A 26,902-nucleotide genomic window follows, 5' to 3' on the forward strand; every position below is an offset into this window, starting at 1 on the left:
GTATTAGGGCCAGGACAGGAGGACGCATGTCCACCACAAATAACTCTCTCTCTCTCTCTCTCTCTCTCTCTCTCTCTCTCTCTCTCTCTCTCTCTCTCCGTGCATACATTATTGTACACCGTACCGGCCACCGACTGGCAGACGCTGCTGCTTGTTAGCGGCTAGCGGCGTTTCTCTCTCTCTACCGTATCTCAGTGCCTGCCGCCCGGCAAAATTTGACCATATGTACCAGCAACTTGCCCAAGCAAATTGTGTCCTTTTCGATTATTATTTATTATGCAATATACAAATAATTGCACATGAATAATAAAGTATTTAGTTTGGAAATGTGAAATTCCTGTAGCTGACCATCATACCATGCATCTTCACTTGTCTCTAAAAAGTAACCGTACCTAATAATATCATAACTTGATCTAGTCCAAATATATATAGCGCTACACTTCCATAGTGTGTGTATATATATATCCTGCATAGTTCATTTTCAAAAACACTTGCTGGTATGGTCAAAAATCGATTTATTTAGCATAGTTAAACTACACACTATAAAATAAAATGAATTGAAGGAGTGAGACACTGATTGTCCTAGTATCATATTGTAGCCGCGCCTGTATTGAAGTCCTTATATATGCATGTGATCGGAGGAAACATCATTGTAACACTCTCGATTGCTTATTAGAATATCAATAATCTCATATGAATACCATTTTCTAATCTAAAACCGAAACCAAAGAAACATAGCACGTGGTGATAGGGCAGCAGCACCTAGTCAGAGGCACGTACAGCTGGGCCCATGCATTGCATTGCTTATCCATGATATGATGCGTGTGTACGTGCACGAGATGTTGGAAATCCGTCTCCCACCGAGTGGTATCTCGGGCACAGCCGAGTAGTTTGCCTGAGCTGGGAGGAGATGAACACACACTTTTGAGTTTGTTTGCACTAGAGCTCCAACTGGATGCCTGTTGCTGCTGAGAGTTTTGATTTAAATAGATATCTTAAGGGGACATGGTACAATAAAGTAGCGCCGGGCACAAGACAGGGTGCAAGTTACAAGGAGAGTAGACCTTGGTCCACGGGCTGCGCGCAGGCAGAAATGGTAATGTGGCCGCCGCAATCTACAACTAGTGTGACTTAGCCTAGATGCTGCCTATACACAAAGGTTAATGCCCCAACAATTCTCCCCCTAAGTCTTGTGTGCCTTGCTCGAGGGAACTTGGATCATCTCGATCCTGGATCACAGCTCCTGAAACTTCACTCGTCCGAGTGCCTTCGTCAGAATGTCAGCGAGCTGATCCTTACTGTTGATGTAGTCGGCATCGATGAATCCCTTCTCAATGCAGTCTCGAATGAAGTGGTACCTCAACTCAATATGCTTGCTTCGCTCATGGAAGCCGGGATTCTTGCTCAGCACCAGTGCCGACTTGCTGTCCATCATGAGCTCCACGCATTCAGTCTTCTTCCCCGTGAGCTCACCGAGTAGTCTCGCAAGCCAAACCGCTTGAGTTGCTGCCGCGGTAGCTGCAACGTACTCTGCTTCACGTGATGATAGAGCCACCACACGTTGCTTGAGCGATTGTCAACTCACCGGGTACTTCCCAAGGTAGAAGAGGTTGCTGCTGGTGCTCTTGCGGTTGTCGATGTCGCTGGCGTGATCGCTGTCGCTATAGCCAGCCAACTTCTCGTAGCGCAGACCGTAGTCAGCGTGCTGTTGACGTAGCGGAGGATGCGCTTCACTGCCTTCATGTGCTCTTCAGTCGGCCTCTACATGAACCGACTCACAAACCCAACTGCAAAGGCTAGATCTCGTCACGTGTGGAGGAGATACTGGAGACTTCCAACTAGTCGCAGGTACTCGGTGGATTCAACTTCTAGAGCGGTGCTGTCACGGCTCAGACGCATCCTTTCCTCCATAGGCGTATGGGTAGGGTGGCACCCCTCCATCCCGCCAATCTTCACGACTTGGGCGGCGTACTGTGCTTGGCTCACAGTGATGTGCCCACCCTCCTGATGCACCTTAATGTCAAGGTAGAAGGAGAGAAACCCGAGATCACTCATCTAAAATTGGCCCATCATCTCCTTCTTGAACTTGTCGATGGCCTACTTAGATAACCCGGTGATCACCAGATCGTCGGCGTAGACACCAACCAGCAGTAGCTCCTCGTGCTTGCCACCACGCCGCTTGTAGATGGCGTGCTCGTGCGCATTCTTCTTGAAGTCGAGTGCTTTGAGCGTCGAGTCAAGCTTCGCGTTCCAGGCCCGCGGCGCCTACCGTAAGCCATAGAGGACCTTACGCAACCGCAGCACCTTTCCTTCCTCCCTTGGGACAACGAACCCGAGGGCCGCTTGACGTAGACCTCCTCCTTTAGATCTCCATTCAGGAAGACCGACTTGATGTCCATGTGGTGGACAGTCCAGCCCTCGTGAGCTGCAAGGGCTAGAAGCACTCGCACCGACTCGAGCCACAGGCGCATAGACCTCATCAAAATCGATGCCGGCCTGCTGAACAAAGCCGCACGCCACCAGTAGCGTCTTATGCTTGATCACCTCACCCGCCTCGTCGCGCTTCAGCTTGAACACCCACTTCGGCCCAATGGCTTGGTGCCCAGCTGGGAGATTGACCAGCTCCTAAGTCTTGTTGCGCTCAACCGAGTTGATTTCATCGCGCATTGCCGCCCGCCAAGCTTCCTCCTGCTCCGCCTCAGCAAAGGAGCATGGCTCCCCCATGCTGGTGAGCATCAACTCCGCCTCCTTGAACTCTACTTGCTCAAGGCCTGGGTACGGCTCACTGAGAAAATCTTCCATTGGGCGATAGCGCAATGGAGCATCATCGTGGTCATTGTCGAGACGTGAGTCATCGCTGTCGTAGGTTGGGGAAGAACTTGGAGCAGCGCTTGGAGGCGAATCAGCACTCGGAGCAGCCTCAAAAGTACTCGAAGCGCCCTCCAAAGTACTCGGAGTCGCACCAAAAGTACTCGAAATGCCCTCCAAAGTACTCGGAGTTGCACCAAAAGTACTCGAAACACCTTCCAAAGTACCCGGAGTTGCACCAGCCGGAGTAGAGGGAGTCGGGGAAGCAGTCGTGGGGTCGCCTCACCCCCAAAAGTACTCAAAATAGAGCTCAAAATACTCAAAGACATACCAGGAGGGGTCGTGGGGGTCGGAGAAGTACTCGAGGGGATCGGATCTCCCCCCAAACTTGGCGCAAACTCCTCCGCAGCTTCCACCAGATACTCGACGATAAAGTTGGAGTTGCACCCGGTGTTGCCATCTTCCTCCTGCAACCAGCTCCAGCTGCGATCTTCATCAAACACAATATCATGCATTGTGCGCACATGCTGTGTCACTGGGTCCAGCACCCGGTAGGCCTTGACTCCTTCCTCGTAGCCGATGAAGACGCCTGAAGTCGACTGATCTTCAAGCTTACCATGGTGCCCGAGTTCCTTCACGTATGCCAGGCACCCAAAGGTGCGCAGGAACTAGACCGCCGGCTTGCTTCCATGCCATGCCTCATATGGCGTCTTGTAGGAGAGGGCCCGAGTGGGCGAGCGGTTGAGGAGGAACATCGCTGTGCTCACCACCTCCGCCCAGTAGATGGCCGGCATGCCCCTCTGCTTTAGCAGGGCACGCGCCATAGCCACCACCATCTGGTTGCGCCGCTCCATCACGCCATTCTGCTAGGGCGTGTGGGGTGCAGAGTGGTGCCGCTCCACACCTTGGTCAGCAAAGTACTCGGCGAAGGACACCGACATAAACTCGCCGCCGTTGTCAGTGCGGAACACCCTCAGCTTCCTCCCACACTTATTCTCCGCAGCCACCTAGATCTTCTTGATGGACTCTGGCGCGTTGCTCTTCTCTGCGAGGAAAGCCGCCCACATGTACCTTGTGGCGTCATCTACTAGCAGCAGAATGCAGCGCTGACCTCCTGGAGTCGCTGGCGTGATGGGGCCACACAAGTCGCCGTGTAGGAGCTCGAGCGGCTTGTCCGTCCTGTACTTGGCCTGCTTGGGGAAGAAGGCGCCAGTGCTTGGTGGTGATGCAGAAGTCGCACAGCTGCTCTACGTGAGCCCGTTGCAGCAGCCTGTGCACCATGCTCTTCTGCCCCATCTACTGCAAAGCGTCGAAGTTGACGTGCCCAAACCAATCATGCCACCGCTAGGCATCATCGCCACGACGTGCGGTGAGGCAGACCGGCCTCGCGACCTCCAGCTGCAGCACATACAGCCAGTTCCCGCTGCAGGGAACCCTTGCCAGCATACGGCTCTCACGATCACGGATCCGCAAGACACCATCCTCGATGTGAATTTTGGATCCGATCTCGTCGAGTTGCCCGACTGAGATGATGGAGTTGCGCAACTTCAGGATGTAGTAGACCCCATCCAGGGCCTTGTGTTCCCCGTTCCTCCTAGAGAAGATGACGGTGCCACAGCTCTGGGTGGCCACACCGACCCGAACTTGATCGAGCCGCGCACGGCCCGATCGAGGTGGGAGAAGACGTCGCTTCGCCTCGCCATGTGGTTGGTGGCCTCTGTGTCTAGGAACCACCCTTCCTTCAACTCGTCGTACCGACCCGTGCCAAGGTAGACTTGAGCCCGAGGCTCCTCGATGCAGGTCGTCGTTGCAGCTGCCGTCGCAGGTAGGGGAGCAGGCTTGCAGCCGACCCCGTGGTCGCCTGAGTGCCAGCCGCCTTCTTGACCGTTTCGACTACTTCTTCGACTTCCTGCATAAAAACAACTCAGTTGCAGCTCCTCCGAGTGGTTTTCCACGCAGACGACCGTCTCAACTACTTCTTCGACTTCCTGTATAGAAAACAACTTGATACAAGACCGAGCGCAAGTTACAGGAAGAGTGGACCTTGGTCCACGGGCTGCACGCAGGAGAAATGGTAATATGATCGCAATCTAACTAGTGTGACTTAGACTAGATGCTGGCTACACATAAGCATTAATGCTCCAACGTGAGAAGCGATCGAGCACCTCTATCACAGCCGCACACACATACACATGCACATACACATACACATACACATACACATGCAGTTAAGTAGGGCGGGGGCGACAGTGTTAGTACTGCTGCAGGGCGACAAGAGAGCTGCCTGTGCTTGAGTATGTAACAACGAGCATGCATGGCAGAAGGCCCATCTGCGGCTCGCTCCCCGCTACCGCCACCCAACTCCTCCGTATCCGCCTGCGTGCTATCCGGCAGCTTCTCATACTCCCCCGCATATCATATCAGCTGGAGATAGAGGCCGGGGGCGACTGTCCATGTCCATGTCCATGTCCTGTGGTGTCTCCTCCGGCCCGGTCTCTCTTAGCTTGCATTGTTGTTGCAACTGATTGGCTTCTCTCCTCCCTAGTAGTCTATAGCTATTGTAAAATCCATAATGTTCAGATCAGCCTTCAAAATCAGCCGGAAGCTAAGCAAACACAGCCGTAAGAGGCCGGCCGGCGTGCGTACGTGCTTTTTTGGCTTACAATGATAATGTAGCCTACTACACTACTGTACGGCAAGATGGATGCAGCAGCAAGGCACAGTAATCACTTGTCTTCTTCCTCTTGTGTTGCGTGGTTCTTGTTTCCTGCTGTTTTCTCCCTAGCAGCAGCTATAATCTTATCCTACTCTTACTAATTACATATTTCTAGCTTGCACTTGAGCTACCATCGGGTTCCTGAGCTACCAGCCTGAAATAACCCGCAGATAAAGAGACTTGCCCGCCGTCCCTCCATCCCGCGGCCGCGAGGTGCCCCTGTCTGCCGCCGCAAGGGTTCCCCGTCCGCCCGCGCGAGGAGGCGCTTCTCCTGTGACGACGATGGCGAGCAGCGCCGCCCGCAACGATCCCATGGAGCGTCCGCCGGCCGATCCGATCAAGTGTCCGTCGGCCGCGTGCCGCGATCGCGTTCCTGCGCTCCTCCACGCCGCCGCAGCCACGCGGAACCAATACGACCGCCCCGACGCCCTCCTCCCCCAGAAGATTCCAGCCCCAACGCGATGTCGGCATGTCCATCTCCGTCGACGGCGGGCGATTTCTTCCGTCCTCCGGCCCGAATCGGCCGTTTGGCGGATCGTCGGAGCTGCTCCGCCGCCAGAAGCTCCGAGCCCTCCATCCAGCCGTCCCCGACGCACCTTCTCCGACTCCGTCACCTCTGTCGAGCCGCCGCCGTCGCATTCACGTCGCAGCCATCGTCCCCGGCTTCGTCGAGCCGCCGCCTTCCTGCCGCGCCGCCCTTACGCTGTTCCATGCGCCCCCACCGCCGCGCCATCTCCCACCGCCGCCGCTCCGCCCAAGGTACCCCTGCTGTTATTACTGGCTCAATTTCTTCTGCCCTGTACCGAGTAAATCATGGATGTGGCCCCCTCCCCTCGCGAAGGAGGCGGCAGCCCTGCCCACGCGAAGGAAGTGGAAGCTGCGTTGGCGAGCCGCGCCGCCACCAAACTCCCACTGTCAAGTTTGAGGTCGAGATATCACCACCTCCTCTTTTGTCTTTCCCTTCCTGCATCCACATTGGAATCAACCTGATCCAAAAAAGCATGTTCAGTGTATTTTTGTGTGCGTGCAGGAGGTTCTAGATTTCGGGAGGAGCGTTCGGAGTTAACTGCAATATCTCCATCTAATTTCAGTCCGAGTAAATTTAGTGCGAGTCTTTTCGTCAGGTGGGATGTGCATCTGCTCATTATCTATATGCAAGATGCAGTCTGCTACATCACTTCTATTTTGTTGGAGAGGTTCATCTCAACTTTGTTTGGCCTCCTGGCTGGCTGGCTCTATCTGAATGTTCAGCTGCTCCTGAACGCAAATAATTTCCAATTTACTTCAAATTGATAATGCATTTATTATATGCCGGTTACATTGATTTTACAAATTTCTGTATAATGCAGCTTATAGCTGAGCTGTTATCGGCATCTGTTTTTTAGCACATAAACAACTACACCAAACCTTTCTGATAAGAATGCTGTACCAAATTTTTCTGATACAGGAACATGTTTCTGTCAGAACGATGCTTTCAGAACAGCAGCTGTAGTCTTTTACTAATTCAGTGCTACGCACTTTACTCCCCTGTTAGACTGTGATCTTTTAAGCCATGCATGTCTTCTGCTAAGAAAACTAAAGTGATAGCTGATTTCATGAGTAGTAGTATGCCTAAATTGCATTTTGTTTGGCCTCAAGTCTGGTTCCGTGAGAATGTTCAGCTGCTCCTGAATTTAAATATTTGCCCATTATCTTCAACTTTAAAACTAATCATAAGCCAGCTGAAATATGACTGAATTGTAAAAGAATCTATGAACCAGTCAAGATTAGGCAATTGTAGGGCATGGTGACCAACGTGTTGCCTCCAGCCTATGCTTGTCTATCTTTTCGCGATTTAGTTTGCTCATATAGCTTTATCAATAGTCATACTACTTTCCTAGCTCATGTATGTGGGTTACATTGATTATACAATTTTCTGTCAGCAGTCTTCATTCTAGAACAGCATTACAGCTGAGCACGTTACTTGCATCTGCTTTTTTAGCACAACATTTCTTTTATCACAACATGTATTTACATATGCAACTAATTATACCAAGTCTCTCAGAGAAAATATTTCTGATAAGGAAGCTGTTAAGATTACCAATCTTTTCTGGTACAGGAACATGTATCTAGCTGAATGCTGCCTACAGGAACAGCTGTTATAATTTTTTTATTAATTCAGTGCTATGCCAAATCTTTTTCTTCCTTTTCTTTATGAGTTGACTAAATATTCAGTTCTCAGGTTGTTACAATATAATATGAGGCGTTGAGTATTGCACTACAAGGAGTTCGGACTCCTTATATTCTCATATATTGAAAGCTGATGGCAGCATGAACTTGATGGATATAAACCAGAGGACCAGGTCTAATACTGTTTTAGAGGTTTGTCACTTGCTAGCTCATTTTGTAATACATTATTGAGATCTGATAGTTTCAATGATCAATTTGATCAGTAAACCTTTACCCAGTTGAGAAAGCTTTCAGGTGACAATTTTAGTGTCTCGAGACAAGCTGACAATTTGGGTATTTCGCCAATGCATGCGCCCAACTTATTCTCACCAAACATTACCTGTCTAAACTGTTTTTGCTTGAAAATTAACCTTATTCTCAAATGGTGTAGGAATAGTCTCTTAGCAACATTCATATGAAACTTAGAATCTCTCATACAATTATTTGTTCTGATCATAATTAATTTCGTATAATTTTATTTTTTTCTTCTGATTTTAGTTTGTGAATCCATATACAAAATAGGCCTTGAAGGGACTAATTATTCGAAGGAAGAGACCAACCTAAAGGGTTTCAAGGAATGCTTGTTTTTATACCGCAGTTTCTCTATGTTGGAACTGGATATCACTGTATTGTATTTCAGAGCACGATTGATTTTGTTGAAGTGTAGGGAATCCTATTCTTCTTACATGATTTCAGAAAGCATATCTGGAGGATGATATTAAGAAAGGCCAGCGAATTAGGTAGAAATACATTTTACTTCAGTCCTTCATCATTGTTCACTTTATGGTGCAAAAAATAGTTGGTGCTTCATGTTGTGCATTAGACTGTAGGTTCGTTCGATTATGGATCCTACAATATATTTTCTTTGAATAGTTGGGCTTTTTACACAATCCTGATTAATTTTTTTACATTTGCATTCAGTTAGCTTTGGATACTTTTACTATACCCTGCTAATATAATATAATCTGATCTATTTATGTCTCCCTCAAGGTCAATGAGCCTTGCAATATGGCCTTGGAACCTGAAAAGGCATTTGCCATATATTTGTATGAATTTGCAAAGACTGAGGTAAGCCTTTGACTGTTTGAGCTGCAATATGGCCTTGTATTTAGTTCACAGCCTGCGCTTTCTTTGTGAAGGATTTTGGAAAGAAGAAGAAAGAACTTGGCTCCAAGAGGGGGAGATTTGAGGAAACATACAAGAAACAGAATAGCTTTCTTATTTGTAATTGATGAAACATATCAAATTTACAAATTATGAAGCGAAAAATCTGAATATTTTGAGTTTTTTATTTCTACGCTAATGTCTCTCCATTGCGGCCATTGAGCCAGCTATAACATTTTCCAACGTTGTTTTGTACTTCATAAAGGCTCTTTTCATATCTTCTATTCTAGACTTCTTTTGTTACACGTTGTTAGTTCTGCAGAATGACCGAATGATATTGTTGCTTTGGTACTTGACAAGTGTTTTTTTACTTTATTTTGAGATGACCTCGTTTTTTCAGATAGTGAATTGCATCTTTTTTTTTTTATCACCCATAGCAACGTTACTGAGCTTGCTTGGTGCAACTTATAGGTATTCCTTTCTCACTTCATCTCTGCTAATTAGACTAATAATTTGCCCCATCATTAACCCCATCTTATATTGTTACCCAGCTTTCACCAATCAGTCATGAGTTCCTTGCCGCATTAGTATGCTACTCTCCTCAATTGCATCAGGATATATATACAGACTAAACTAGGGTTTGTTAGAACAGAAAAAGAAAATGACTCTTCTTATCTTCCTGCAGTTCAGTGGCAAGAGAGTTGGTATTATGAGCTTTTTGATGGCAAGGTTTATTTGGCAGCACAAGAGGGGGCCCTTCAGGGGAGTATTTGTTTAGGCTGTAGAATCTGGATTCTATTTGACTTTGGAAACATGACTGAAACACCGGCAAGTAGAAACCTATTGTAGAATTATGATATAGATTTTATATTATTGCAGCTGAAGGAATAGCACTCTAAAATTGATGAACGAAAAGCACGGGCAATCAGGCATTGGCTAGATATGCTAATTATGGTAGGATCAATATGTATGTTCACATATTAATCTGCAGACAGGAAAATTACCCAGCAGCAAGGAAAACAGATGCACGATCGGCATGGGCCAGGCCCGATATTTTCTTTTTTAGGAAGAGGCCCTATATTGTTTAAGTGGGCCCTTTTCCCAGCCCGCCCTGCCCGGAGCACGTCGTCGGAATCCAATCCAAGTGCTTGGCTTGCTTCTGGAAGCTTCCACTCCCCACGCCATATTCTCCTCCTCCTCGCCAGGCGCCAGGCGCCAGCCACCGCCTTCCTCTCCTCTCCGTCTCCGTCTCCCACCGTCGCAAGCCAGCGTCACTGGGTGGGGCGGCGCGCCAAAGGCCGGTCAAGATTCGAGAGGCCGGCCCAGCCAAGCGTAGGGCCTCCGACTCCTCCTCGTCCGCGCGCGCCGCCCGCCGACGCAGGGAGGCGCCGCCGCCCCCGCCCCCGCCGCCCAGGGAGATGGGCGTCGACTACTACAAGGTCCTCGGCGTCGACCGCGGCGCCGGCGACGACGACCTCAAGAAGGCGTACCGGAAGCTCGCCATGCGATGGCACCCCGATAAGAACTCCACCAACAAGAAGGAGGCGGAGGCAAAGTTCAAGCAGATCTCTGAGGCATACGAGGTTGCCTGCCCGCCCGCCCGCCCATATCTCTCCTTCTCTTTCCAATAAATATTACTGTTTGATTCGCCGTCCCGTCTATGGTGTTCCGATCCGTTGTCCCTGTGATGATTTATGCTGACCAACAAAATCCTTGTCAACTACTAGTATATTTATGTATTTATCGCCCGGCAATTGTGCCTTTTCAGCCCTTACCACCGATACTGCAAAAATTTCGCCTTGTCGTTCGTCCTTATGCATTTGTGCGTGCTACCATATCTGTTTATTTGGTCCATCTTAAGGTCAGCCCCCTTGTCCTCAGTGCTATATAATCTGGCGGAAGTTTAAACTTTTACCTATCATCAGGAATATAAAAGAGCCTGCATCACCAATTCACAATGCCCTGGGGGGGGGGGGGGTTCCACTTCCACCCTTCCTGTTTACAGTAGCATTATTTGATGGTCTAAATAAATTGCTGATGGGAAAACAATATCAGCTAGGAAGTAAGAACAATTGATGCATGCATGTTCTAAAGGGACTTTCCCTGATCCATATTTTACCTTATCATCAATTTGAGGCTTTGATTATCCTCAATCTAATTATACACTCCACTCTGTGCTTTGCATTTTCTGGTGGTACAATTGGAAAACACTACATTTTTTTCCCCCGCATCCAGTTCTTGCATCTATTGAACAATGCTATGTGTCACCACCTCTCAGGTACTTAGCGATCCCCAGAAGCGCACAATCTATGATCAGCTAGGGGAAGAAGGGCTCAAGGGGCAGCCACCCCCAGGAGCAGGAGGTCCTGGAGCATCTCCATTTTTCCCTGGCGGGGCTCATCCCACCTCTTTCCATTTTAATCCGAGGAGCGCAGATGATATATTTAAAGAGTTCTTTGGGTTCTCTGGCATGGGCGGCATGAGAGGGGAACCAGGATTCCAGAGGTCTATGTTTGGCAATGAATTCTTTCCTTCACGCTTTGGCGGTGAGGGTTCCACCAGTATGCAGCAGCCTGTGCACAAGGCAGCTCCCATTGAGAATCGGCTTCCAGTCAGTCTCGCAGATCTGTATAAGGGTGTGACAAAAAAGATGAAAATCTCAAGAGAGACTATGGATGCCTATGGGTAAGCTTCATCCATTATTTAAAAGTTTATGAACTACACACTTCACCAATAAGAATCAGGCTATCTTTATTGTGTAAGCTCCTTTTAAGGAATTCTATCATAGTGGACTAGATTTCACCTGTTTATGCAATATGCCCAAACGCCGCTGCAGCAGTGTCGTTAACATGCTAGCTTCGATAGATGCTACTAGATTCGTCATGAAACTTAACATTTAATCATCTTTATTTGAAATGTCACATTTTCATACAAATTGCTCGTCAAAGTGTCGCCTGCTAGGCTGCTACACCTTGTCTTTGTCATAAGTGTCATATGTTTTGAACTGGAGGGAAGTAGAACTAAGGTGTTGCAGCACTGCTACAACATCCATCGTTTATGATGAAGACTAAAATATAACCCTTCCTTCGTATCAATCATCATATTTCCTTGCCAAGCATAACTGATTACTCAGTATATCACTTACTCTCTCGATCAATCCTCAGGGTGTGTGAATTGAGCTGACTATGCTTCATTATTTTCTCTGGATTTAGTTGATATACTAACAAACTCGACCCTATATAACATGCAAGTGGCAATGGATAAGATAAAATAAACATTTCCATAACTTGTAAATAATGCCAGCAGAGACAAATCGAGGGCTCCTTCTGGAGATTCGAGTACAACTTTCCATAATGGCCTTGTGTGGTACAAAATGACTGCTGCTCATTTAGTTATAGTGATAGGCAAGGAATGTAGTTTTTCTGTTTCTGCGATAGTTAATTGCTAAACTGTGAAAGCAATCATATTGCACTGCACGTGTTGTTATACTAAAATGGATTGCCACCATCGACCTATCCTGTACTCTTCCTAGCATTGCTGACATTTTACTAAATGAATTGCCATTCCATCTTTATGTTTTGTTATACCTTACTTTTCACGTTCCCTTCTCAATGCCTCCTAATCTGATCATTGCCGGTAAAAGTATCCTGAGTAGAAGATTCTACTGCTAGTAGTTGTTAAAAACGAAGCACACAGCCTTCCGTTAAAAATAAAACACACAGCCTTCCCTACTTATGCTTTGCATGGTCTATTGTCTATTTTCCCAGAACAAATCTGCAATTGATAAACATCGTTTACGCATCATTAATTCGCTTTAGTTGAAGATAAAAATGCCATTATTGACTTGATTTTATCTAATCTTACTATTGTCAATGTAAACAGGAGAATCTCACATGTGGAGGAAATTCTGACAATAGATGTAAAGCCTGGTTGGAAGAAGGGAACAAAGATAACATTTCCTGAGAAGGGAAATGAAGCTCCAAATATGAAACCTGCTGATATTGTTTTCATCATTGATGAGAAGCCCCACGACATTTTCACTCGGGATGGGAATGATCTTGTCATGACCGAGAAAATATCTCTAGTTGAAGCACTGACGGGCTACACTGCACGTGTCACTACGCTTGATGGACGGAGCCTGTCACTGCCCATTAACTCAATAATTCATCCCAACTACGAAGAGGTAATCCCTGGAGAGGGCATGCCGATACCTAAGGACCCCACTAAGAAGGGAAATCTGCGGATTAAATTCAACATCAAGTTCCCTTCCAGGCTGACTTCGGATCAAAAGACCGGGATCAAGAGGCTACTGGGTTCTTAGGCCTCTGCTCAAATGTCATTTTATGATGAGAGTTATTGTGAATATTGCCAGTAACTGGCTAGCTAGATTGCTATTAGTCTGTGGAAGCAGAATACAAGTAAAAAAGAAGTGGAGAGTCATTCTATAACATAACTGTAACGGGATGGTCACTATGTGTTGGTTTTTATCCCAATATTGAAGATTTTCCATGGGTAGTTGTTTGAATTATTGAATGAATGAGCATTTGAGTGCCGAAGAGAGTAACATGCAGATTTTGCACTGCTCCTTGCTTTTGTTGGGAAAACTACTCGTGGGACTATTTTAGGTTCTTGTTGATGACCAAATCATGGGTAGATTTGCATTGGAGGCATGATATACATTAGTTGATGTATAAGAGCAACTCCAGCAATAGCACCTAAATCAGATCCTTCAAATGTTAAAATTTTTTAGGGCTTCAGATCCTTCAAATGTTAAAATTTTTTAGGGCTTCCAAATTTGCTTCAACTCCAGCAACGGTAATAGCTCTCAATTGTAATTTATAATAGCCCTTAATTGTAACTTATAATAGAGGGCTTCCTAAAGACCTCTCTAGGAACGGAGGGTGGAGGAGGGAATTAATGGAAGGTCTGCTGGAGTGTATCTTTTTTAGCCCTCTAAACTAAGATAAACGGCTGTTTAGATAGTCTGCTTTTTTGTTTAGCCATCTAAACTTAAAATAAAGGGCTGTTTAGAGGATCTGATGAAGTTGCTCTAAGCAGCTGAACGAAGGAATGCGGGGTCTGCGTTTGACAAGTGCGAAACCCATGGTCTAACTGGGACCAATCTTATTCAAGAACCCAAATCTGCATCCCTGATAGTTCCACAAACAGCACAAACAGAATTTACACAGTTACCACATACAAAACAAAAAGACTTTCAAGTATGAGCGTTCATTTTCTACACATTCATGCTCACGCAACGATTATCTGTTCTGATGGTAAGAAGAGCAATATACTTGCCATCTGCAATGTGCTGCTGCTGTTCAACACCAGGTTGGGAACAAACAATTGACCAAATGACTCAAGGTGAAAACAAAACAAGGCAGAGAAGGAAGTCATGATTGTCGACGATGTTGTCTCAGGAAGTACAACTCAGCCACCCGACACATATTCACAGTAGTCACCTCATCATGCGCTCTTTTTCTGGATTTAAGAAAACAGAAAGATGACACCACGAGTTAGCAATGGTGTGGGCACATGTTTCCACTGATATTCAGGTTTAGTGATAACTGCCATAAAAACTTACCCTTTTCTCCTCTTCAATCTTAGCCTTGATGTAAGAGTACATGGCCACACCAGCTATGGCAATGGTAGTGCCAATTCCAGTTTGTGTCGTAATTCTGTTGCCTGCTCAGTGTAGCGTTTAACAAGTGTTAGATAGGCCTAAGCACGTTATACATAACGGGGTAGCAGGAAAAACATATATGCACTGTTCATTTCATGGCAAAGAACTGTGCACTTACCAAAAACAATGATTGAAAAACCAATGACAAACACACGTTTCAACACATTGCCAACAGCGTGTGTCAGAGGAGCCACTCGCTCCAAAGTATTTGTAGCAAGCTGTCATGCCATGAACCCATGATCAGATTACTTATGTTATAACGTATGAAAGACAGCTCATCATAAAATTGTATGTCTATTTGGCAACATCATAATCAAGTAATGGTAGATCAGTAAGTGCTGATAGTATCGCCCAGGAAAGAAAATAATTGTACAGCATCGTTCTACCGTAACATTATGACTTTCTATGATGAGCCAGCTCAAAAACTAATTAAAGATCATTCACATAAAAAGTGCTTCTATGATTTGCATGATATGGAGGAACTGGTTACCTGGTTGTACAGATGGTAGAACAGTCCAACCAAGAAAAGGTCAGTAACAAACTTTTGCAGACCTACTTTTGCAATAGCGTCGCTAAATCCGTGCTGCATCAGTTTTGGCCCTTCAAACTGAACAATTATGGAAATATATGAGCAACACCATTAAGTCTAATAAATGAATCTCTTTTACTACTTTGAGGGAATGTTCACACTTACAATCAGTGCAGGTGGAATGCAAACAATGAGAGAAATTATTGAGATGTAAGCATACACGTTGGTGCTATCCATGTCGGTCTGCAACGACAAAAACGATTAGTACAATAGTTAAGACAAAAGTGCAAAATAAAGCAAATCATAGCAAGCTAAGAGATTAAAACAAAAGAAGCACAAACCATAGCTTTCTTGGAATAAATACTCCTGTAAGTGAATGAGATGTTAGATATCATGGCATTGATGAAGCCAGTCCAGTTGAATGAGAGCTCAGTGAGGGATGCCATCGAAACACCTGGTGATCTTCATGTGGTTAGAAAGGTTGAACAAGAAAGACATGTCTAATTAAATTGTAGCCAAGTGTTGAAACACATAGGAAACTAAAAGTTGAATTGCAGTTGGAGGAAACAAAAAAGAAAATGGGGGAAAGAATAATGCATCATGACATCAAGGTATCGTTATTATGCCATCTTGCATTTTACCTTGCCATAGATACTGTGATTAACAACTTAACTAGCATATAGTATCAGAGGACTGAATTGAGAATTACCAATGACAACAGGGGCAAGGGACAACCACAGCGACAAGGGAACCTGCTGTCCAAGGACAAACTGAGTAGCCGCTGCGTTGAAGAAGGGCTCCAGAGCTGTATTGCGATTACGAAACATAAGAACGAGTATATAGAGAAGGAAAGGGGCAAGAAGAATCCACAATGAAATATGAATGGGAGGAAAAGAAGCACCTTTAATAGTGTGGGCAAATGAGACTGCAACAGCAGCGAAGGAGACGTTGCTAGTGACATGACCAAGAGCATGGCACAGCGCCACTGGAAAGAGCAGCTTCAGGAGCGTGGAATTGATAGGCTACAAAACAAGATGATTTCGTGTTGGATTCATCGTTGATTTCCACAAAAGAGAACAAACTATATATATTGCAGTAAGTACTAGTAGTAGTCCCTAAAAGTGAAAAAAAATATGGTGGGTTAGGTTGTCTGCAGAAATTACCGCACGCTTGGGGAGACCGACAGACCAGCTGATGAGGCAGTACACGACACCCACTACTAGATGGATCAGCGACACGAAGCTGCAAGAAGCAGTACAGGTTCGAGTCATAATCAGCTGTAAGTAAGACTGAGTCGAGGGAAAGCGTAGTTGACTTACTATGGGTAGGGGAAGTAGTTGTAGATCTTCTTGTTGAGGATGTTGAATATGACGTTGAGGAAGTACCTGCAGAAGAAGTTGCGCGAGTAGTGATGAAGTAGCTGAGGTCTGAAAACACGCAATGCAATGCAGACGCCACGCGAGCATGTGAAACGTACCACATGAAGAAGAAGAAGCCGGTGACCAGGGCAGGGTACTTGTCGAAGAAACCCGCGGGCTTGGCCTCCCTGTCGCAAGCAAATGAGGAAGGCAATCATGAGACGAATGAAGTGCAGGTACTAAACCCTCTCGCAGTCGCAGTGATGAGTGATCGGTGGGACCAGCGGCGTCCTTTGAATTCAAATGTGCAGTTGCTGATTCTCGGTGCAGGAGAATCGAAAACAGAAAGCGAAATCGCGCAGCTGACGCAAATGGATGCTCTCTTTCCAGGAGCGAGCAAGTGGAGTAATAAACAAATAGAGGATAATTATCTTATCATATAGATAGAAGGTTCTAGGAGTAAAGTAATGGGAGCGTGGATACTGACTCGGCGGCTGCGGCGGGCGGGCGCAGGGTGTGCCTCCTGGCGGGCTGCGCCGGGAGGAGGGCGGCGGGGAGGAGCGCCGGGCGGAGCTGGCGGCCCCAGACGAGCTGGCCGGCATCGGGCACGACGGTGCGCTTGAGAGGCGGGAGGTGCGGCGAGGATGCGAGCCCAGAGGGTGGTGGCGCGGCGCGGCGGCGGAGGCTGAGGAGGCCGGCGACACCGGCGGCGCCGCCGGAGAGCGCGCCGAGCGCCGACATTATTGCTGGGGGATCGGAGGCTTGGCTTTGCTTTGCTTACCTGGGAGGGAAGCTGAGTGTGGGGAGGCGGGCGGGCTCTGGGATTTGGAGGATAAGAAGAGGGGAGGGGAGGGGTTTGGGTGGCGGAGACGCGCGCGGGGCGGATGGATTCTGGATAGAGCAACCAACGGCGGGGCGGCGAGGGGAGGCGACGTCCACAGCACCCACACCCAACAGCTCTCAAGACGGGAGAGAGGCCACGCGGGATATTTTTCTTTACACCAGCCGAACTCAGCTTCAGCTTCAGCTTAGCTAGGAGGAGCGAAGATGTGTCTTTAAAAATGATATATTCACATGCATCCTCGTAAAAGATTAATTCTTTCTTGGGATTTGTTACCGAGAACGTTCGATGCAGCTGGTGACAGCAACAATTGGATTAGTAGCACTTAGAAATGTTGAGACAGATTACGAATCATAAAGCCTGACTGCAATCCAACCGCGAACAGTGGCAACAAACGAATATGGCAGTTAAAAATCACCTTCTTTTCTGAAAGATCTTAATCCATAAGATCATCATGTGCAATGCTGAGAAACTGGCACCGGAACATTGGTTCCATCTGTAGCTCATGTGCACCCATCGAAATATGGTGAGAACTGAATGTTGAAGCGAACGGGCCCACTATAGCTAGTTCCCAGTCCATAGGTGGCTTCCTTGATGGACAGACAGGCCTACATACCATTGGGCAAAGTGCTCCGCCGCTCCGCTCCATCAAGCAAGCCAGGCCGCCACCACCACACCACCAACAGTAGCAGGCTAAAGCTAGTAGGGCGGCCCAAGCCCAAGCTTGGTCACAATCCTTTGCCATTCCCTCCTGCACAATTAGTATGTCGGGCGGCTTTTCCGTGCCATGCCAGTATTTCGCGTCGTAGTATTATATCTTTGAAGCAATTTAGTTAAGATAAATGCGTCGCTTCACTATCTTTTGTATAGGTGTCATGGTTTGCGGCCCGCTGCTACATTTGGTATATATTTTGGGCACCCTACTATGGTGAGGCAATTATTTAAGTAATGTATTATTTTGGGTAATAAAGTGGAACTATGATATATTTTTGCTGTATTTATTATGGTGAAAGAAGGGGTAAAGCATTTATTAGGGAGGGCGGAGCATAATTAGCCGGTAGCTTAATGTAGCTTCGAAATGTGGAGAATTCGACTTCGAATCATGAAATTTGGCAATTAATAGATGTGACGGTATTTTCTTTAAGGAAGTAGGGGTTATATTAAAAAAACGACGCGTACTTGTGTGTGGAGGTACCAAGAGAAGCCATAGAGAAATGGTGGTACGATATTATATTTTTAGCAAAATAGGATCTTGTGTTGCAGTGCTAGTGTCAGTTTTAGAAATTATGTATTCCTGTTGGGTTCATATGTTTTTTCGTTACAAGAATAGGGTCTCAGGTTGTGGCGGGTTAGTTGTGTAAGGTATGGAGGTTGTTTTTTCAAGAATAATACCGGGGACTGCGGGTTGATTTTCAGTAAATAGAAGAGAGCATTTGTCCAAATGAATTGCGAGAACATTTTGAATTTTAAAATTTGCTCTATAATGAAGTTGCAGTTTTTGAATTTTTTATAAAATTCCATGTTGAACAACTTTTGATTCAACAAGTTTTGATGTTCAAATTGTACGTATAATGTTGCTCGTGTAGAAGTAACGGATGGAACGGGTTGTGGTTTGATTTAAATAAAATCCGAGAGTTTTTCTAAAAAAAATCTGAGAGAGGATCAGGACGGCGGGTTGATTTTATGGAAACTTAAGGTTTTCTTTGCAATTTTTTCTGAACCGGAAAGGTTAGACTGTGGGTTGATTTGGAGAAAAGTTGTGTACTTTTTCACAAAATTACCTGAGAGATGAGGCCGGTCGAGAACTTTTTTGCAAAATGGCTGGAACTTGCACGGTATGGACCGTCCACCCGGCTGATCCGACGGCTGGGGATGGCCCGCACGCTCGTTGGCCATCTTTTGGTACAAGATTCATATATAGAGATTCTCAGCTTAGCTATTTTATTCTCAGATATAATATAATTCATTCATAGTTGCACTCTCAGCTAGCTGTTAATGACTTTTACTACTCAATCCAAATTGGTCCTCCTCTCAATCTCTCAATGAAGAAAACAACAGTTCTAAGGATAGTTCCAACCCTCCTACTCAGCTGGTTTTCATAGCACTAAATATGTTGCTATATAAGCAAAAAGCTAAGGTGACCATAGAGTTAATAAGGAGAGAAGGGAGAATATGCAAAAATCATGTCTACGCGAAAACCAAGACAAAACAAAAGGGAATAGGGAGAAGAAAAAAGAGGGAAGAGATATGATTGGATAGCAATTTATTTTGTTTTGTTGAAGAAACCATAAATTGGGGGATGTAGGTTTTAACCCTGGCCAGCTGCAGATTCGGATGGTTAATGATCTGGAATACTAGCGCTATTATTAGGCCAATTCCAACATAAAATACTACTAGCAGTTTCTGTATTTACCATAAATTAGGGATGTAGTTTTTAATAGTATTCCAGATCATTAACCATCCGAATTTGGAGCTGACCAGTCAACCCTGGCAAACAGATTCATTAGAGATAGATGTATGATTCCCATGCATCCTAGCTAGCTAGCTAGAGAATTACAGTAGCTAGTATGTATGTATGTTCCACCTACAGCCAATCATTAATTCGAATGTGGATGCGTGCTTAAATATAGTTAGCGTGCTTTCTCATCAGTGAGAAAAGAAAAAGGCTAGCTATAGTAGTAACAATTGCATGCTAGCTTTATAGTTAAATATTTTTGTGCAAAAGCACAGATAAGATGTAATTAAACTTTATTATTGTTGTGAAGAAAGACTTGCATGCTACATGAAAGTACAAAGGGAGATCCGTTTCTTTGCTGCTTGGTAATAATTGATCATCAGCTGGCGTGCCTGGCCCCCGCATGCTGTGGGGCTAGCTGATTGTCTCAATCATCACAAACTGATGGATCCGGTGCTGGCAACATAAGTAAGTATATATATATATAGAAACTGATGGATTAATAAGGCAGTGGAAATTCATACAAATTGCATTAATTAAAGTATATGCTTGGTTCATCTATTGAAGAAAATGATCGGAATAAAGATGACTATGGTGGCTCATCCTGATCGAGATGGGCAGCAGGGCAAACTGTTGGAGACTCTGTTGAAGAAGCAGGACAGGGCGACCGCCGGCATCGGATCGGAGTAGCCAGAAAGAAAAGAAAGCATATGCTTCCTACCACCTACCCACCCTGTTAGCATCGGAGAGATGCCGCTTTATTTATTTGCCATTTGTGCTATATACGACTATTCCGTTCAAAAAGAAAAAAAAATACTTTGGTCGTCACAGATTATCTATTTTCACGTCGGTTCTGGCCATTTTCATGAGGGCTTCCGGCTCTCACGAAATTTCCGTTCTCTGACAGTGTAGCGTCCTTCTTTAATTCACAATGCAATGCAGTCTGAACATTCCATTCAACGTTCTACTAGCTACATACTCCCCGATCGATTGGGTCTGCTCACAATAACACATCAGTTGAGCTTACCGGCCACTATTATATTCCTTGCTTTAATTTTCCTCCAGATAAGCCCAATGTTTCCTTTCAATTAGTAAATCGAGCACTGCCTCGTGCTGCCTGCTGATTAGTTTTAATCTAGTGTGTATCATTATCATCATCATCACGACTTGTTCGATTGACTGATTAATCTGCTCTTAAAAAGATTATATTGAAACCTTAGAGCCGGCCGGGCCGGGGGATTGAAGGAGATCGGAAGGATCCAATATAATCCCTTTTAACTAACTCGATCTCTTCAAACCGAACCAACTATATAAGGGCTCGGATGGATACATATACATATCGAAGGCGTGCAGTGGCCCAACCTGCTTGAAAGCAAAGCACCACGCACGCCGCCACGCCACGCCACGGATCTACTATATATACTAGAACATTTGGTGCTTGTGAGCGTAACAACAGAGATGAATGTACAAACAATAGATATAAATGCATATAACATCAATCAAAATGGTAATATTGCTCATTAATTTCTGAAGTGCCAAGTTAATCATCCATATCACAAATCACATAGCCAACTAATTCAATTAATCAAACATTAGCTGAACTGAGTCACTCGTGTGCAATGGCAGCAGCAATTTATACATAATCACACGCACACCCACCACTTCACTGGTGGTAGCACCAAACTTGGACAATTAACAATATTATAATAATAAGTAAAAGAGCTGTATGCAAAAAAAAGAGAGGAAAGAACAAATGCCAGCCGGACTAGCAAGGACAACAACTAATAGAAAAGGAAAACCATCCAGGGACCAACCCAAACAATCACCGCAGCGAATTAAGGTCATCTCTAGCTACTCCCCCATAACAACTTCCAATAATCTACCGAGGAACCTTCGCAACCTGCAAATTACAGAAAGGATCAAAACAAATTTCATCAGTTCTATTATTTTTGACCTCTTAGTCATGGAGAATTTTAATGCATGTATCATAGTTTAGTAGCATTCTGAGATAAGTCTACACTCAATCACTTACATAACTTTCTAGGATTAGAATCATTGTGCTACTAATGAAAACCTGTGTTGCACTGAAAATTCAGAGTTTCAGATTCAGACTACACTTTTAACAAATAATTTTGACTTGTTTTTTTTATTTCCACTCACAGATATTCTCAGTACTAAGCAAGCACGCATCTATAGTTAGATCCTGATGGCGCCAAAAAGAGAAGATGGAAGCTTCTAGTAGCTAGGTGAGGGCGTCGCCTACCTTCAGACACGCACACAGCAACTCATTCTACATAGTCAAATCATGCGTATAGTAGGTGGGATGTATATTAGCAATCTTGTGAAAGAAATAACTTTTCAAATTTAAGAGAGCAATATGAACACAAAATTCTTTCAGCTCTAATATCAGTAACTAAGCACTGAGTATGTTTGTTCTTTCAGAATTAGCAAAAGAAAGTTCTGTTCCGTACAAAGGATATTTACATCCCATCTCAGAATAATTCCTAAAAGTTGCTTGGCACATATTTTCATCTTGTATATTTTTGTATTGAAAATCTTTGATTAAGATCATTTATGTTCCTATCCCGTTGGCAGACACCTGAAAATAGATGAATGGTTGGGAATTGACTACCGAATGCAAGATTATGAGATTAGGCAAAGCTTGCTGCTGCAGTGCTGCTATGGCTGATGAAGAAAGTCCTTTATTTTGTTTGTTGTACCTAGTGTATTCTATTTCTTTGACCAATGACTCTTTCATCTATGCTTTGTAAAAACTGAAATCGTGGAAAGTAACTGCATCTCCTATTGTTTGTATCTCATAATGTACTTGGTGATACTAACTGCATCTACTCCTACAATTTGTTACCCAGACAATATAACTGTATCTCCTATTAGTAATACTGTTTGGTAACCAAGCCAAGCCAGGCCAGGCCAGGTTATCATATCATATATAGATAGAAACGGAGACAGAACAAGATCGATTAATTGTTGGAGACTCATTCCCTTCCTTTTTCTCCATTCCATTCTGCTCTCATATCATATATACCTATTCTGTCTGAAGATTGCATTGCGGCGTGACAGAAACACACACCGACAGTCGGGCAGTCGACGACAGGAAGCCAAAGCGTTGAACAGAGCACAGCAGCGGTTTGACCCATGGGACCCACTTCCCCCACCGTAGCATTGCATGAATGGACGAATTTTCTTAAAAGAAATTGAATTTGAATGAAGCCAAAAACGAAAGACACAGGCAGGCAGACACATACTGTATTTTACCATTTTATATTACTATTCCTACTACTGCAATACGAGTATTTTATTTATTTACTACTGTAGTACTACTTTGGAGTATTTTATTTATTACGGTACGGCACCCTAGCATAGCAGCAGCAGCATCAGCAGCAGGACTAGTCGTCTACGAGTCCTCGGCACCGGCACGGCAGTCTCCATCCATCCCCACCACCAGCCTAGCAGCCGGCCACCACTTGCAGGCCCGCCCAGTTGCTTCCTTCCTCATTCACTCATCACTCGCTCGCTCACTCCCCCATCTGGGCCATCTCCGTCACCTCCTCCCCACCACCATAACCACAGCAGAGCAGAGAAGAGGCCGGAGAAATTCTCTCCACCCTCTGCCGTGCCGCTGATGCCGACGCCTCCTCCCTCCCCACCAGACTTCTCTGCTCACAACCAAAATTAACTCAACCACCATGGCCGCCTCCTTCCTCCTCCTCCTCCTCCTCCTCCTCCTCGCCAATGGTGCCGCCCTGCTGCAGGCCTTGAACCAGGACGGCCTCCACCTGCTCGACGCCAAGCGCGCGCTCACCGTCCCCGCGCCCGCGCTCGCCGACTGGAACCCGCGCGACGACACGCCCTGCAACTGGACCGGCGTCGCCTGCCACGACCACGACGGCGCCGTCACCGCCGTCTCCCTCCCCAGCCTCAACCTCGCCGGATCCTTCCCCGCCGCGCTCTGCCGCATCCCGGGCCTGCGCTCCATCGACCTCTCCGACAACTACATCGGACCCGACCTCGACGTCGCCCGCTGCAAGGCCCTCCAGCGCCTCGACCTCTCCGTGAACGCGCTCGTCGGCCCGCTCCCCGACGCCCTCGCCGACCTCCCGGACCTCCTCTACCTCAACCTCCAGAGCAACAACTTCTCCGGCCCCATCCCGGAACCCTTCGCGCGCTTCACCAAGCTCCAGTCGCTCTCCCTCGTCTACAACCTGCTCGGCGGCAAGGTCCCGCCGTTCCTAGGCCGCGTCGCAACGCTCCGGGAGCTCAACCTCTCCTACAATCCCTTCGCGCCGGGCCCCGTGCCACCCCAGCTCGGTGACCTCTCCGCGCTGCGGGTGCTCTGGCTCGCCGGCTGCAACCTCGTCGGAACCATCCCGCCCTCACTCGGCCGCCTCACCAACCTCACCGACCTCGACCTGTCCACCAACGCGCTCACCGGCCCCATACCGCCGGAGATTACAGGCCTCACCAGCGCCGTTCAGATCGAGCTCTACAACAACTCCCTCACCGGACCCATCCCCACGGGCTTCGGCAAACTCCAGGACCTCAGGGGCATCGACTTCGCCATGAACCGCCTCGACGGCGCCATCCCGGAGGACCTCTTCCACGCGCCCAGGCTCGAGACCCTGCACCTCTACGCCAACGCGCTCACGGGGCCCGTGCCGGAGTCCGTCGCCAAGGCGCCGTCGCTCCTCGAGCTGCGCCTCTTCGCCAACAGCCTCAACGGCACGCTGCCCGCCGACCTCGGCAGGAACACGCCGCTCGTCTGCCTCGACATCTCCGACAACGCCATCTCAGGCGAGATCCCGCCGGGGATATGTGACCGCGGCGAGCTGGAGGAGCTGCTCATGCTCGACAACAGGCTGTCCGGCCGCATCCCCGACGCGCTCGGCCGCTGCCGGAGGCTGCGCCGGGTGCGCCTCTCCAACAACAGGCTCGCCGGTGACGTGCCCGACGCGGTCTGGGGCCTCCCGCACATGTCGCTTCTCGAGCTCAACGACAACCACCTCACCGGCCAGATCTCCCCGGCCATCGCCGGCGCGGCCAACCTGTCCAAGCTCGTGCTGTCCAACAACCGCCTAACCGGGGCCATCCCGTCGGAAATTGGATCCGTCTCCAAGCTCTACGAGCTCTCGGCCGGCGGCAACATGCTGTCTGGCCCGCTCCCGTCCTCTCTCGGCGGCCTGGCGGAGCTCGGCCGTCTCGTGCTCCGCAACAACTCGCTCTCCGGCCAGCTGCTTCGGGGCATCGAGTCATGGAAGAAGCTCAGTGAGCTCAACCTCGCGGACAACGGCTTCACTGGCTCCATACCGCCGGAGCTCGGTGACCTGCCCGTGCTCAACTACCTCGACCTCTCCAGCAACGAGCTCAGCGGCGAGGTCCCGGTGCAGTTGGAGAACCTGAAGCTCAACCAATTCAATGTGTCCAACAACCAGCTCCACGGCCCGCTGCCGCCGCAGTATGCCACGGAGGCGTACCGCGGCAGCTTCCTGGGCAACCCTGCGCTGTGTGGGGAAATTGCCGGTTTGTGTGGCGGCGATTCCCAATCAAGGAAGAACTTCCACTCTGGCTTCGCCTGGATGATGCGCTCCATCTTCCTATTTGCGGCTGCCATTCTGGTCGCCGGAGTCGCGTGGTTCTACCGGCGGTACCGGACCTTCAGCAGGTCCAAACTGAGAGCCGACCGCTCGAAATGGACATTGACATCCTTCCACAAGCTGTCATTCAGCGAGTATGAGATCCTGGAATGCCTTGACGAGGACAATGTCATCGGCAGCGGGGCATCCGGAAAGGTGTACAAGGCGGTGCTCAGCAACGGCGAGGTAGTCGCCGTGAAGAAGCTGTGGAGCGCGGCGGCGGTAAAGAATGGCGGTGGCGAGGGCTCAGCTGCGGACGACAGCTTTGAAGCCGAGGTGAGGACGCTGGGCAAGATTCGGCACAAGAACATCGTGAAGCTCTGGTGCTGCTGCGCCCACAAGGAGTGCAAGCTGCTGGTGTACGAGTACATGCCCAACGGAAGCCTCGGGGACGTGCTGCACAGCAGCAAGGCGGGGCTGCTGGACTGGGGAACGCGGTACAAGATCGCGCTGGATGCAGCCGAGGGGCTGTCCTACCTTCACCATGACTGCGTCCCGGCCATCGTCCACAGGGACGTCAAGTCCAACAACATCCTCCTGGATGCGGAGCTGAGCGCCCGTGTGGCCGATTTCGGGGTGGCCAAGGTGGTGGAGGCCAAGTCCATGTCGGTGATCGCCGGCTCCTGCGGTTACATTGCGCCTGGTATGTCCGTCCGTCTGTCTGTCTGGGATCATATCATACATATGAATATATGATTGCTGCTGCTGCTGCTGATTTCCTTTACAATGATTCATCATTGCTTGGTAACACTGTCTGCAGAGTATGCGTACACGCTGCGCGTGAACGAGAAGAGCGACACGTACAGCTTCGGCGTGGTCCTCCTAGAGCTTGTGACCGGGAAACCGCCGGTGGATCCCGAGTTCGGGGAGAAGGACCTGGTGAAGTGGGTGTGCAGCACGCTGCAGCAGAAGGGGGTGGAGCACGTCGTGGACAGCCGGCTGGACATGAGCTGCTTCAAGGAGGAGATGGTGAGGGTGCTCAACATCGGGCTGCAGTGCGCGAGCTCGCTGCCTATCAACCGGCCGGCGATGCGGAGTGTGGTGAAGATGCTGCAGGAAGTGCGCGGGGAGGGTAGGCCGCGGGTGGACAAGGACGGGAAGCTGTCGCCGTACTACTACGAGGATGCCTCGGACCAAGGGAGTAGCTAGCGTGTGCGCGCCTCCTCCATGACTTGCTTAAGCTTCCCTACTGTACTATGTACGTAGCAACAAGGTTCCCTCTCATGGCAGCTGAAATTTGAAAGAAGAGTTTTCTCCGGTTGCTGTGTCTGTGGGGTACGTTTGTCGTTGCATTCAAATGTTGGTGGATGTTTGCATCGCCAAGCATGGAATCAAATGTATGCAATTGTATTATATTAGTAGCTAGCTTGCTGTCTGTCTCTCCGATCCTCTTAGGGGGTGTTCGTTTCCGGGTACCTAAATTTTAGAGGGGTCACATCAAAGAGAATCTTATCATTTAGAAGTATTAAATAAAGTCTAATTACAAAACTAATTGCAGAACCCTAGTGCTAATTCGCGAGACGAATCTAATGAGGTATATTAGTCCATG

At 47.6% G+C, this 26,902-nt stretch overlaps 3 protein-coding genes and 1 long non-coding RNA gene across 7 annotated transcripts; 3 read left to right on the plus strand and 1 right to left on the minus strand.

Annotated features, from left to right (window-relative positions):
* The first annotated feature begins 6,197 nt into the window (after nt 1–6,197).
* LOC112895616 lies at nt 6,198–9,187 on the plus strand. Of its 4 annotated transcripts, none has more exons than XR_003229237.1 (6): nt 6,198–6,450; nt 6,555–6,648; nt 7,746–7,885; nt 8,231–8,472; nt 8,723–8,800; nt 8,872–9,187. It is a non-coding gene; the product is annotated as an uncharacterized LOC112895616 (long non-coding RNA). The 4 variants fall into 4 exon arrangements; XR_003229236.1 differs by having other exon boundaries at nt 8,255–8,472; XR_003229235.1 differs by having other exon boundaries at nt 7,746–8,472.
* Nucleotides 9,188–10,001: 814 nt separating this feature from the next.
* On the plus strand, nt 10,002–13,400 carry LOC112892297 (dnaJ homolog subfamily B member 1-like). Its single transcript, XM_025959458.1, has 3 exons — nt 10,002–10,419; nt 11,115–11,521; nt 12,719–13,400. Exons 1-3 carry the CDS (start codon nt 10,255–10,257, stop codon nt 13,155–13,157), a joined length of 1,011 nt encoding a protein of 336 aa, XP_025815243.1. The 5' UTR covers nt 10,002–10,254; the 3' UTR covers nt 13,158–13,400.
* Nucleotides 13,401–14,009: 609 nt separating this feature from the next.
* On the minus strand, nt 14,010–17,217 carry LOC112892298 (triose phosphate/phosphate translocator, chloroplastic). The gene is made up of 12 exons (XM_025959460.1): nt 16,894–17,217; nt 16,526–16,594; nt 16,368–16,433; nt 16,212–16,290; nt 15,950–16,070; nt 15,758–15,853; nt 15,390–15,502; nt 15,214–15,291; nt 15,010–15,126; nt 14,638–14,737; nt 14,421–14,521; nt 14,010–14,317 (listed from the first exon to the last, which is right to left on the minus strand). The coding sequence occupies exons 1-12, from the start codon at nt 17,145–17,147 to the stop codon at nt 14,303–14,305; spliced, it is 1,209 nt and encodes a 402-aa protein (XP_025815245.1). The 5' UTR covers nt 17,148–17,217; the 3' UTR covers nt 14,010–14,302.
* Nucleotides 17,218–23,242: 6,025 nt separating this feature from the next.
* On the plus strand, nt 23,243–26,734 carry LOC112893856 (receptor-like protein kinase HSL1). The gene is made up of 2 exons (XM_025961373.1): nt 23,243–25,996; nt 26,114–26,734. The coding sequence occupies exons 1-2, from the start codon at nt 23,410–23,412 to the stop codon at nt 26,500–26,502; spliced, it is 2,976 nt and encodes a 991-aa protein (XP_025817158.1). The 5' UTR covers nt 23,243–23,409; the 3' UTR covers nt 26,503–26,734.
* Nucleotides 26,735–26,902: the final 168 nt, after the last annotated feature.

Source organism: Panicum hallii, chromosome 5 (assembly GCF_002211085.1).
Source record: "Panicum hallii strain FIL2 chromosome 5, PHallii_v3.1, whole genome shotgun sequence".
NCBI lineage: Eukaryota > Viridiplantae > Streptophyta > Magnoliopsida > Poales > Poaceae > Panicum > Panicum hallii.

Excerpts from the sequence above, each read along its gene's own strand:
- LOC112892297 (XM_025959458.1), top strand. The coding sequence starts at position 10,255 with ATGGGCGTCGACTACTACAAGGTCCTCGGCGTCGACCGCGGCGCCGGC. Across the intron at positions 10,420-11,114 it reads AGATCTCTGAGGCATACGAG|GTACTTAGCGATCCCCAGAA; the intron begins GTTGCCTGCCCG and ends ACCACCTCTCAG. Across the intron at positions 11,522-12,718 it reads GAGACTATGGATGCCTATGG|GAGAATCTCACATGTGGAGG; the intron begins GTAAGCTTCATC and ends CAATGTAAACAG.
- LOC112892298 (XM_025959460.1), bottom strand. The coding sequence starts at position 17,147 with ATGTCGGCGCTCGGCGCGCTCTCCGGCGGCGCCGCCGGTGTCGCCGGC. Across the intron at positions 16,434-16,525 it reads GGCTTCTTCTTCTTCATGTG|GTACTTCCTCAACGTCATAT; the intron begins GTACGTTTCACA and ends CTTCTTCTGCAG. Across the intron at positions 14,738-15,009 it reads TCTACCATCTGTACAACCAG|CTTGCTACAAATACTTTGGA; the intron begins GTAACCAGTTCC and ends ATGGCATGACAG.
- LOC112893856 (XM_025961373.1), top strand. The coding sequence starts at position 23,410 with ATGGCCGCCTCCTTCCTCCTCCTCCTCCTCCTCCTCCTCCTCGCCAAT. Across the intron at positions 25,997-26,113 it reads CTGCGGTTACATTGCGCCTG|AGTATGCGTACACGCTGCGC; the intron begins GTATGTCCGTCC and ends CACTGTCTGCAG.